Consider the following 12,235-nt stretch of genomic DNA (forward strand, 5'->3'; position numbering starts at 1 on the left):
CCGAGAGGGACCTCTGAGGTGATGATCTGTGGAGTGCTAATGAGACTGCCCAGCTGTTCTGGATGTAGTCACAGGCAGGAGAGGGAGGTGTGAGAGACACAGGTAGAGACAGCTGGGGGGGGGGTCACATGATGACATTCCCCGTGCATCCTGCCAGCTATATAATCTGCTGCAAAAACAGACTCAGCAAACTCTGGACCAGTCTCCCTGCATCCTTCCTGTGATCTCTTTCTGCAGCCCCCTCACCTACATCAGAGACCCCCCTGTCTGCAGCCTGGGCAGAAGGATTGTCTGCACATCCAGGATGGGTCCAGTGAAATGTTTACTGCTTGCTGCTGTCTGGATACAAGGTAAAAACTGCAGTGTTAGAAAGGATCTGTTTATCTATTTATGTGCAATGTCAGTGCAGACCCCGTCCTCAGCACTACAACAAGGTGAGCCCTCCGTCAGCAGTAATGCAAGATAGGAAATTCATCAATATATGGGATGGATTTTTAATTTCTCCTGGGTCCTTCCATTTATCTTGGGGATCTCTCGTGATAAATCTCTTAACAAACAAATGACTCTGTGGAGATCCTTTTACACATGATATAATCAACGTAATAACCCATTTCTCTGTTATGTTAATATTATTATGATCCTAGTAATTATCGTCTTCTTCCCTGCTATTTACACTTCCTCCTATCATGTTTTTAATGGTATTGCCGGCTGGATCAGATTTATAACCTATATGGTTGTATGATCTTGCACGTCCCTGAGTAATGACTTGTAATAACAGTATATAGTGGGACAACAGTCTCCTCTCGCTAGTACGGCACAGTGTGGAGCCCTGATGGGTATACACAAATATTACTACTTTCTTTGCCTCCCTGTAAAATACCTTATAAATTTATCTCTCTTATCTCTTAGTCTCGTCCATTCCCCTGTCCAGCAAGCTATCTGAAGAAGAGGAAAAGGTGAGAGGTCTTGTTCTGAATAAGTACATGTATTATGTAGTGAGGCAGATTATGCATTAGTGCAAGTAATTTCGTGTGTGTGTGTGTGATGTACATCAGTTAGAATAATACCCCAGAACAGCTCACAAATGTGAGCTTTGATAAACATTCAGGTTCTATCATTAAATGTGGTATATGGAGACTGGTGTTCTAGAGAAGACAGTGACCGCTGCAAACAATGAGGTTGACACTGGGATGCATGCTTAAATGTTTTGATCAAAATATGAACCAATAGCCCATGTTTTTTCATTTTTCTAGATACACACAGATATGCAGTGTTAAGGATAAGCGCAGGCAACAATTGTCTTTTTCATTAGCTAATGTATTTCCCTGGCAGAGAAGTTATAGTACAAAGTTTAGCCACTTTCAATGAGTTCCGTGGGGTAAAAATGTCAGATTTAAAAAAAACAAAAAAAAACGGGTTTGCTACTTACTTGTATAGATGTTCAACATATGGGGATGCCAACAGCATCGAACTGCATAGGGCAGTGGGACACTCCTTCACAAGGCTGGTGGGTCCACAATGGTGGATAAGTTCATCTTCTCAATGATTCTCTTCTGAATTTCATGTAGGACTTTGATTGGCTTCCGCATCTCAGGTGATGAAAGCTCCTCTTATATCCTTTATGCACCTGATGAAAATACTTGTGATGGACCTGTGATATTTACTAAACAAGTCATGTTAATGATGATCCAGTAGAACATTGGAAACTCCCAAAATGTTAATGTCTTAAAGACTGACCAGTGAAATGTGTCTCCTAAATTCTGATGTTTGCTTAATTACCTCTGGAGAGACATTACCTGCAACAAAATTTGTTTAAGTTGTAGAACATTCGATACGGTTCTATACATTAAAGATCTTATTGAAATACAGAGATCACTGTTCAATAGCTATTGACAAATATTTAAACACTGTCACGGTATACTTGCCAAGTGTCAAAGCTGCTTAAATAGCAGTTACATCTCTCTGTAGACAGCAAACGGCAACAATACCGAACAGAATACCTTGTTTAGCAGCGCTCTACACAGTGACAGTGGGAGGAGACACTGATTATGTCTGGTTATGATATCCCTCCCATTAACTAGTGCAGCAGTGCTCCTCACAGTGCCGGAAGAAATGGCACTCTGTGATTATCTATGTGTATGACATTATCATGCAGCAGTGTATTTACTTTCTCTGGATTCAGAGACTCTGATAATATACTTATGTATCTATATCTATGTTTTATGGAAATGAAAAGGTTGAACATGCCGAATAGTATAACCTGTTCCTGTCTCTTTAGGTCACAAAGTGCATCATGGAGGTTCTAGCAGAGTCTCTGTCCACACAGGGGTCAGGCAGGGTCAGCAGCAACTGTGTCCGAATACTCAAAGAAGGTTGTGAACAATTTTAATTTTTTTGTGCCTCACTCTTTATACCTTCTTACTCTGTGTACTCCTTCTGTCTCTGTACACTCAGACACTCTCACTCTGTGTACTCCTTCTGTCTCTGTACACTCAGACACTCTCACTCTGTGTACTCCTTCTGTCTCTGTACACACAGACACTTGCACTCTGTGTACTCCTTCTGTCTATGTACACTCACTCTCACTCTGTGTATTCCTTCTGTCTCTGTACACTCAGACACTCTCACTCTGTGTACTCCTTCTGTCTCTGTACACTCAGACACTCTCACTCTGTGTACTCCTTCTGTCTCTGTACACACAGACACTTGCACTCTGTGTACTCCTTCTGTCTCTGTACACTCACTCTCACTCTGTGTACTCCTTCTGTCTCTGTACACTCAGACACTCTCACTCTGTGTACTCCTTCTGTCTCTGTACACTCAGACACTCTCACTCTGTGTACTCCTTCTGTCTCTGTACACACAGACACTTGCACTCTGTGTACTCCTTCTGTCTCTGTACACTCACTCTCACTCTGTGTACTCCTTCTGTCTCTGTACACTCAGACACTCTCACTCTGTGTACTCCTTCTGTCTCTGTACACTCAGACACTCTCACTCTGTGTACTCCTTCTCTCTGTACACTCACTCTCACTCTGTGTACTCCTTCTGTCTCTGTACACTCAGCCACTCTCACTCTGTGTACTCCTTCTGTCTCTGTACACTCAGACACTCTCACTCTGTTTACTCCTTCTGTCTCTGTACACTCAGACACTCTCACTCTGTGTACTCCTTCCGTCTCTGTACACTCAGACACTCGCACTCTGTGTACTCCTTCTGTCTCTGTACACTCAGACACTCTCACTCTGTGTACTCCTTCTGTCTCTGTACACTCAGACACTCTCACTCTGAGTACTCCTTCTGTCTCTGTACACTCAGACACTCTCACTTTGTGTACTCCTTCTGTCTCTGTACACTCAGACACTCTCACTCTGTGTACTCCTTCTGTCTCTGCACACTCAGACACTCTCACTCTGTGTACTCTTTCTGTCTCTGTATACTCAGACACTCTCACTCTGTGTACTCCTTCTATCTCTGTACACTCAGACACTCTCACTCTGTCTACCGCTTCCGCACCCATTTTCACATATATATATGGCTTTCCTCTAAATAGTAAGTAGACTCCATAGTCTGTAACCAGTGGCTGTCTATGGAATCAGTTAGTCGGGGGACTTTTAGACTCTATGGCTGTTCCCATAGGGATCCATTAGTTACAGATTCAGCAATGTATCTCATGTGATTATTCGCACATAAAGCCCTTCCTATGTCTCTTCACACCCAGACACTTTCTGTATTTCTATACACTATAACTACAATTTCTGCACATTTTGGATGACACCGTCCCTTTAAGGCACAAAACCTTGGACAATATACAGAAAGCAGGTTGTGTTCTCTACACACTTATTTATGTCTCTTGTGTTACAGTCAGAATGTTTTTGGCTTTTACAGATGAGCGTCTGATCTCCGTTCTGCGTCACCAACATCTTCTCAGAGAACTGGAGGATCTGACCCATCGAGGTAACTTATCACGGAAAGGGGCTGAGGAAATTTAGGGATCATTTCTCATATTCCAGCTATGCTTTATACAAAACAGACAAAACAGACATACAAGTAGTAAAGGAAACAGTCCAGGATGACTTCAGTTCAAAGTCGACCATGATAACAATTATTCAGTGACAAACTGGATTATATACTTCTGTCCTTCATCTTAATGCACTTTATACCCTTATCCTAATACTAACCTCTACATTACTATGATAACCATATACGTCATCCTGTGTAAACTAATCTCTGTATTTAATCACAGTACCAGATTTAATTTGCCTATTTTGAGCTCATTCATAACTTCTTATCCCCTCCCATTAGTTTATTCTACCTGTGCTACACTTTATCATATCTGCCCTGCCCATTATCTGCTTTTTATTCTATCTACATTGCATTTTATCATATTTTCCTCTCACTGCACCTTATTCTACCAATGCTGCCTTTTTTATAACTATGTATATTCAGCTCCTCTGGCCCTTTTTCTATTTATACTTCTTGCATTAGAATTTATCTAATACAGCATGTTGTCTAAATGGCTTTTTCAGTGCACTTTATGCTATCAAATTACCATTTTTCTTATTTCTCTGTACAAGAGTTCACCCCTCCCTGTATTTCCTATCAGCTACCTCTGTATACTGTGCACTCCTGTCTATAATTACAGTCTCTCAGTTTCATCTATAGATTATTGCCTCCCTACAACACTTCCTGTCTCACGCCCGATGTGAATATTTCTGTACAACCCCTATATTACTAATGCCCTTCTGTGTTCCCTCTGCTGCCTGCTAAGGGCGTGCTGTATCCTATGTCATTCTCCAGTGCTGCCTCTATTCTAATCACCCTCTACGTGTTTCCTGTTTTTGGACTAGCTATATACTATTCACCTTCTCAGTGCTTTTTGTTTCTCAACTAACTATGTACTATTCATCCTCTCAGTGCTTCTTGTTTCTGGACTAACTATATACTATTTACCCTCTCAGTGCTTCATGTTTCTGGACTAACTATATACTATTCACCGTCTGTGTTTCCTGTTTCTGGACTAACTATATACTATTCACCCTCTCAGTGCTTCCTGCTTCTGGACTAACTATATACTATTCACCCTCTCAGTGCTTCCTGCTTCTGGACTAACTCTATACTATTCACATTCTCAGTGCTTCCTGTTTCTGGATTAACTATATACTATTCACCCTCTCAGTGCTTCCTGTTTCTGGATTAACTATATACTATTCACCCTCTCAGTGCTTCCTGTTTCTGGACTAACTCTATACTATTCACATTCTCAGTGCTTCCTGTTTCTGGATTAACTATATACTATTCACCCTCTCAGTGCTTCCTGCTTCTGGACTAACTATATACTATTCACCCTCTCAGTGCTTCCTGCTTCTGGACTAACTATATACTATTCACCTTCTCAGTGCTTCCTGTTTCTGGACTAACTCTATACTATTCACCTTCTCAGTGCTTCCTGTTTCTGGACTAGCTTTATATTATTCACCTTCTCAGTGCTTCCTGTTTCTGGACTCGCTATATACTATTCACCTTCTCAGTGCTTCCTGTTTCTGGACTAGCTTTATATTATTCACCTTCTCAATGCTTCCTGTTTCTGGACTAACTATATACTATTCACCTTCTCAGTGCTTCCTGTTTCTGGACTAACTATATACTATTCATCCTCTCAGTGCTTCCTGCTTCTGGACTAACTATATACTATTTACCCTCTTAGTGCTTCATGTTTCTGGACTAACTATATACTATTCACCGTCTGTGTTTCCTATTTCTGGACTAACTATATACTATTCACTCTCTCAGTGCTTCCTGCTTCTGGACTAACTATATACTATTCACCGTCTGTGTTTCCTATTTCTGGACTAACTATATACTATTCACCCTCTCAGTGCTTCCTGCTTCTGAACTAACAATATACTATTCACCCTCTCAGTGCTTCCTGTTTCTGGAATAACTATATACTATTCACCTTCTCAGTGCTTCCTGCTTCTGGACTAACTATATACTATTCACCCTCTCAGTGCTTCCTGTTTCTGGACTAACTATATACTATTCACCTTCTCAGTGCTTCCTGTTTCTGGACTAGCTTTATATTATTCACCTTCTCAGTGCTTCCTGTTTGTGGACTAACTATATACTATTCACCTTCTCAGTGCTTCCTGTTTCTGGACTAACTATATACTATTCACCTTCTCAGTGCTTCCTGTTTCTGGACTAACTATATACTATTCACCCTCTCAGTGCTTCCTGTTTCTGGACTAGCTTTATATTATTCACCTTCTCAGTGCTTCCTGTTTGTGGACTAACTATATACTATTCACCTTCTCAGTGCTTCCTGTTTCTGGACTAACTATATACTATTCACCTTCTCAGTGCTTCCTGTTTCTGGACTAACTATATACTATTCACCCTCTCAGTGCTTCCTGTTTCTGGACTAACTATATACTATTCACCTTCTCAGTGCTTCCTGTTTCTGGACTAACTATATACTATTCACCCTCTCAGTGCTTCCTGTTTCTGGACTAGCTTTATATTATTCACCTTCTCAGTGCTTCCTGTTTGTGGACTAACTATATACTATTCACCTTCTCAGTGCTTCCTGTTTCTGGACTAACTATATACTATTCACCTTCTCAGTGCTTCCTGTTTCTGGACTAACTATATACTATTCACCCTCTCAGTGCTTCCTGTTTCTGGACTAGCTTTATATTATTCACCTTCTCAGTGCTTCCTGTTTGTGGACTAACTATATACTATTCACCTTCTCAGTGCTTCCTGTTTCTGGACTAACTATATACTATTCACCTTCTCAGTGCTTCCTGTTTCTGGACTAACTATATACTATTCACCTTCTCAGTGCTTCCTGTTTCTGGACTAACTATATACTATTCACCTTCTCAGTGCTTCCTGTTTCTGGACTAACTATATACTATTCACCTTCTCAGTGCTTCCTGTTTCTGGACTAGCTTTATATTATTCACCTTCTCAGTGCTTCCTGTTTCTGGACTCGCTATATACTATTCACCTTCTCAGTGCTTCCTGTTTCTGGACTAGCTTTATATTATTCACCTTCTCAGTGCTTCCTGTTTCTGGACTAACTATATACTATTCACCTTCTCAGTGCTTCCTGTTTCTGGACTAGCTTTATATTATTCACCTTCTCAGTGCTTCCTGTTTCTGGACTAGCTATATACTATTCACCTTCTCAGTGCTTCCTGTTTCTGGACTAGCTTTATATTATTCACCTTCTCAATGCTTCCTGTTTCTGGACTAACTATATACTATTCATCCTCTCAGTGCTTCCTGTTTCTGGATTAACTATATACTATTCACCTTCTCAGTGCTTCCTGTTTCTGGACTAACTATATACTATTCACCTTCTCAGTGCTTCCTGTTTCTGGACTAACTCTATACTATTCACCTTCTCAGTGCTTCCTGTTTCTGGACTAGCTTTATATTATTCACCTTCTCAGTGCTTCCTGCTTCTGGACTAACTATATACTATTTACCCTCTTAGTGCTTCCTGCTTCTGGACTAACTATATACTATTCACCGTCTGTGTTTCCTATTTCTGGACTAACTATATACTATTCACTCTCTCAGTGCTTCCTGCTTCTGGACTAACTATATACTATTCACCCTCTCAGTGCTTCCTGCTTCTGAACTAACAATATACTATTCACCCTCTCAGTGCTTCCTGTTTCTGGAATAACTATATACTATTCCCCCTTTCAGTGCTTCCTGCTTCTGGACTAACTATATACTATTCACCCTCTCAGTGCTTCCTGTTTCTGGACTAACTCTATACTATTCACCTTCTCAGTGCTTCCTGTTTCTGGACTAGCTTTATATTATTCACCTTCTCAGTGCTTCCTGTTTGTGGAATAACTATATACTATTCACCTTCTCAGTGCATCCTGTTTCTGGACTAACTATATACTATTCACCTTCTCAGTGCTTCCTGTTTCTGGACTAACTATATACTATTCACCTTCTCAGTGCATCCTGTTTCTGGACTAACTATATACTATACACCTTCTCAGTGCTTCCTGTTTCTGGATTACCTCTATACTATTCGCCATATAAGTACTTCCTGCCTCTGTGATACCTCTATAGTATTCTCCCTCCAGTATGTCCTGGCCATGGACTAACTCTATACTATTCCCCCTCAGTGCTTTTTGCTTCTGGATTACCTCTAGACAATTCATCCTCTCAGTGCATCCTGGATCTGAATTACCTCGATGTTAGTCACCTCATCAATACTTCCTCTTTTTTGACTCCCGTTTAAAAATAAAAATAAATATTTACACTTTTTCATTAAAATTCCTTCTATCCATGTTCTCTTGAAGACACCAGATTTTCATACCTTCAGCTTGTTGCCTCACTGGGTGTGCATGGCACAGACTGATGTAGGCACATTTGTCTGTAGTGTATACTTGTAAGTGCTATCTATACACCATGCACTATTTCCTGGCAGGGTCCAGGGTCCATTTTCATGTGGTTCACAGATACTGTTTTGTTTCCCTAGAAAAGTCACAACAGCATGAGGGCCATGAGAGCAGCGAAGAGGAGGAGCTTAGAAAGAGAGGCAGCGAGACTCCCATACCTGCCCCCAAAAGAGAGACTGAGACTAAAAGGAGATCAGATAGTGAGGAATCAAACGAGTTTGAGAAGGTAGAGAAGGTGGAGGTCAAGGAGAAAGAGCACGGCACATTGGCTGAGGAGAAAGCCCATGAGATGCTTGAGGAAGAGGAGGACAAGAGAAGCGCTCCTATGAAGAGATCTGAAGACCAGGAGAAAAGATCCGGGAAGGAAGTCCGAGGTGACGTAGCCACCAAGAGAAAAGACAAAAAACATTTTAGCGATGAGAATGAGGAAGACAGCTCAGAGGAAGGTGAACATGATAGAGGATACCACGGGAACAGCAAAGGGTGGTACAACAGGAACCATGAGGGATGGGAAGAAAAGAAGCGTGGATCACAGAGGAGGATGGCCGAAGATCCCAGTCAGGAAGAAACAGCCCAGTTTGAGTCTGAAGACAAAGGCATGAAATACTTCAACACCAAGGATCACATGCAAGGTTACTACGGGGAAGAGAAGAGACATATCCACCATCCAGAAGAAGTGGACAGGAAGAGGGACTACTATGGCCCAGAGGAAGAGGAGATAGAGAGGGAGAGGCACCACCACAATGGGAGGCCTGTAAGTCATGGACACAGAGAGGAGGAAGAAGAACGGGAGTTGGAGGAAATGGAGGAACGAGAGGAACACAGAGCTCAGGTGAGATTATGACATTCCAGACGCAAGATTTACATTATATTTAGAAGCTGTTTATCTTATAGCATGACCCTGGGGAACTTTATGTGGACCAGTAATGGGTATGTTAGTGAATTAGTATAGAGAAGTTGTAGGCACTGCAGGGAGGAGTAATAGGCAATCGTTGCATGGTGAAACCGGGTTTATCTGTCAATTTATACTGTAATGATAGGTACTTATTGGACCAGAAAGAGATACAAAGAGTACACAGTTGATATTACCCTCTAGATAAACTGTGCTTTGAAGGTGTGAGCTTAGATTTATTACAGTGTCAGGATAGAAACAATCTCTCTGTTTTTATTATATCTCTGTCTATTTGTTATTATCTCAATTTATGACTGTTGTTCAGAGAGACTGTTGGACTTTAGTAATTTCATATTAATGGAAAGATCACCAACAATAAACCGGCTTATCACTTTGCACTGTGAAATCTGTATTCTGGAGTCCAACCATGAGTTAGGCCCAGACGTCTTCTGGCGTCCCAGACATCTTCTCTCCCTTCCGCCTACAATACTTCTTCCGTGCTGCTCCCCACTTGTAGAATTCCCTACCATGCCCAATCAGGCTTTCTCACAGCCTTCAAATCTTCAGAAGTTCTCTGAAAACCCCATATCTTTATTAGAGCTTGCCCTACTCCCACCTATACTACCCACACTAATGCACCCTCACAACTGTCCCGATCTCCACTCGGAACCACACTTGTTTCAGCTGTCCCTGTTTTATGTATGTCCTGTTTCCCCTACTGTACAGTGCTGCAGAGCACTGTGGCTGCTTTTCAAATCTACAGTAATAATAATATTGTTGATTAATCTGAGGGTATAGGTACACACAATACAAAATAATGTCAATTAAAGTGCACCTTTCACCAACTTATAATAAAGGAAGCCATTTGGTTAGATGAACCAATACTCAAGTCACATGATCCAAGACCAATAACAATGTTTGCCTATGTTTGTGTGTCCTTCAGGAACGGGACATCCATGAGGTAGAGGAAGAGCTTAGGAAGGCAGCCGAACGACTGCAGGAGATTCACCGGGGCTGAGGGAAGGGGAAGGAGATTTCACCCTCTGTCTTCCAGTCTATAACCTGCACACACCTTGCACGTATTCTTGTATCTTGTACATACACAATTCCCTACTATTCACCCACATTCTCCTGGCTATATACTGTTTTAAAGATAGAGGGGGGGTGTTTTTTTTGGCTATACTAAAGTGAAATTTTAACCTGATGTTTGCTGGGAACAGATCTTGGCTCCAGAGTATCCAGGAGTAGATATGTCTATATTTTAAATAATCTTCCATCTGCAGTGAATGTGGTTCTCCAAAGGTGGCTGTCATTGCGATTGGAATTTAAGCAGAAATGGCAACCAGTGGACTACTGGTCTACTGCTCATCAATAACAGTAATGTACACGTCTTTGTCTTACACAGCTGCTCTTTACAGAATTATTTTGTTCATTAATTAAGTTACAATTAACAAGAGAGGCAGTGTCAGATGAGGACAGAGGAATAGGGTCTTGGTTAATTTTGGGAGTCACCTACAAATGTACATATTTCGACGGGCACAGATGTAATTTCAATGTCTGCTCTGTGATCATTTTCATGTCTTGCTTTGAGAACCCAATAAAAATGACAAATTCAAGTCCACGTTCTTTGTGTATTGATTACGATGGGTGGGTCTCTGAGTCAGTAGAGGTCCAGGTTTCTCAGTTATCTTCTACTGGCAATCGGGAGAAGAAATGACTCTCTTATTTCACTTTGTCTCAGTGCAATCGGAGTAATCCCATAAAAGCGAAAGGTTGTCCACGTTGGTTGTAATAGACCACATAAAAGTCCACGGAGGCGGATGTCTTATTCGTCACCATTCAGCGGACAAGGCCGGCCTACGCATGGTAAAGTAAGATGGGCCGCTGATCTGTCTCTTACAAGGTTCCGGCAGTGATCTCCGTTCCGTCGCCCGCTCTTCGCATTGAGGGACATCAGGGGGGTGTTCCAAAGTGGATTTAGGTGCCTTTTGAAGGACTTTGTCCACATGTGACAGTAAAGCCGGGAAAAATTCAGCAACCCCTTCATAGCCTGAAAAAGAGATAGAGTCAGCAAGGTGTTTAGGAGACTACTTATGGAAACACCGGTCACACTATGGAACCCTTTGGTAGTTAGAACATCACAGGAAGTCTAATCTCATTGTCTTCATTGTAGTTTGCACAGGTCAATGTGTATGAAAACCTTTTGGTTTTTTTCTATGTCTTGGGAACAATCATGATACAATGAGGTGGGATTTATGTTCACTCAGTGCTGTCCTTGCCTTACCGTTTGTGTTACCTCACTCTCCTCATAGCTTTTTGTTCCATTTGCCCACAATAAGCTGTGAGGAAGGGGACGGGGTGGAGGCATGAGATACACACCTATTACACAAATACATTTTTATTGAACAGAATACACACATTCAATTGCCCTCATAAAAATAAAAACAAACAACAGACACGCATGGACACAACGGAGGTAACCAGTCTCTCTCCCGTTATTGTGGAACTAGGAGTTCCAGAATGCCCAACATGCTGGGAGATATAGCCGGACAGTCACAGGCTGCACAATTCTGATGTATACAGTACTGTGTAGGCAAAGAGAAGTATTGGGATTCAGGTTGTGAACAACAGGGTTTTCTTTATTGGATTATTGTTTCCCAATGTCAGGTGCAGCACAGCTGTAATGTAAGGTAAACAACTAGGTGGTCTCGTATTAATTGTTTATAGTCCTAAAGTGAGAGTCCCAGTCATTCCCTGTAATTGTTTTTTAAAAGCCATGTTCTGTTACTCCTCTGTTCTAAGAGCTCCAGCCTTGTATGACCATCATCATCGGCTATTTATATAGCGCCACTAATTCCGCAGCGTTGTACAGAGAACTCACTCACATCAGTCCCTGCCCCATTTG

General features: G+C 41.6%; 2 protein-coding genes across 2 annotated transcripts in view; one reads left to right on the forward strand and one right to left on the reverse strand.

The window, feature by feature from the left end:
- CCER2 (coiled-coil glutamate rich protein 2) lies at window positions 1-10,946 on the forward strand. The gene is made up of 6 exons (XM_075186818.1): window positions 1-350; window positions 910-956; window positions 2,279-2,372; window positions 3,889-3,957; window positions 8,519-9,270; window positions 10,274-10,946. Exons 1-6 carry the CDS (start codon window positions 305-307, stop codon window positions 10,346-10,348), a joined length of 1,083 nt encoding a protein of 360 aa, XP_075042919.1. The 5' UTR covers window positions 1-304; the 3' UTR covers window positions 10,349-10,946.
- Window positions 10,932-12,235, reverse strand: part of LOC142102155 (inositol-tetrakisphosphate 1-kinase-like) — a 21,401-nt gene continuing 20,097 nt past the window's right edge. The window contains exon 10 of the mRNA XM_075186817.1: window positions 10,932-11,380. Within this exon, the coding sequence (XP_075042918.1) occupies window positions 11,163-11,380 (218 nt within the window). The 3' untranslated portion in view covers window positions 10,932-11,162. The remainder of the gene's footprint in view (window positions 11,381-12,235) is intronic.

Source organism: Mixophyes fleayi, chromosome 9, assembly GCF_038048845.1.
Source record: "Mixophyes fleayi isolate aMixFle1 chromosome 9, aMixFle1.hap1, whole genome shotgun sequence".
NCBI classification, from domain to species: domain Eukaryota; kingdom Metazoa; phylum Chordata; class Amphibia; order Anura; family Limnodynastidae; genus Mixophyes; species Mixophyes fleayi.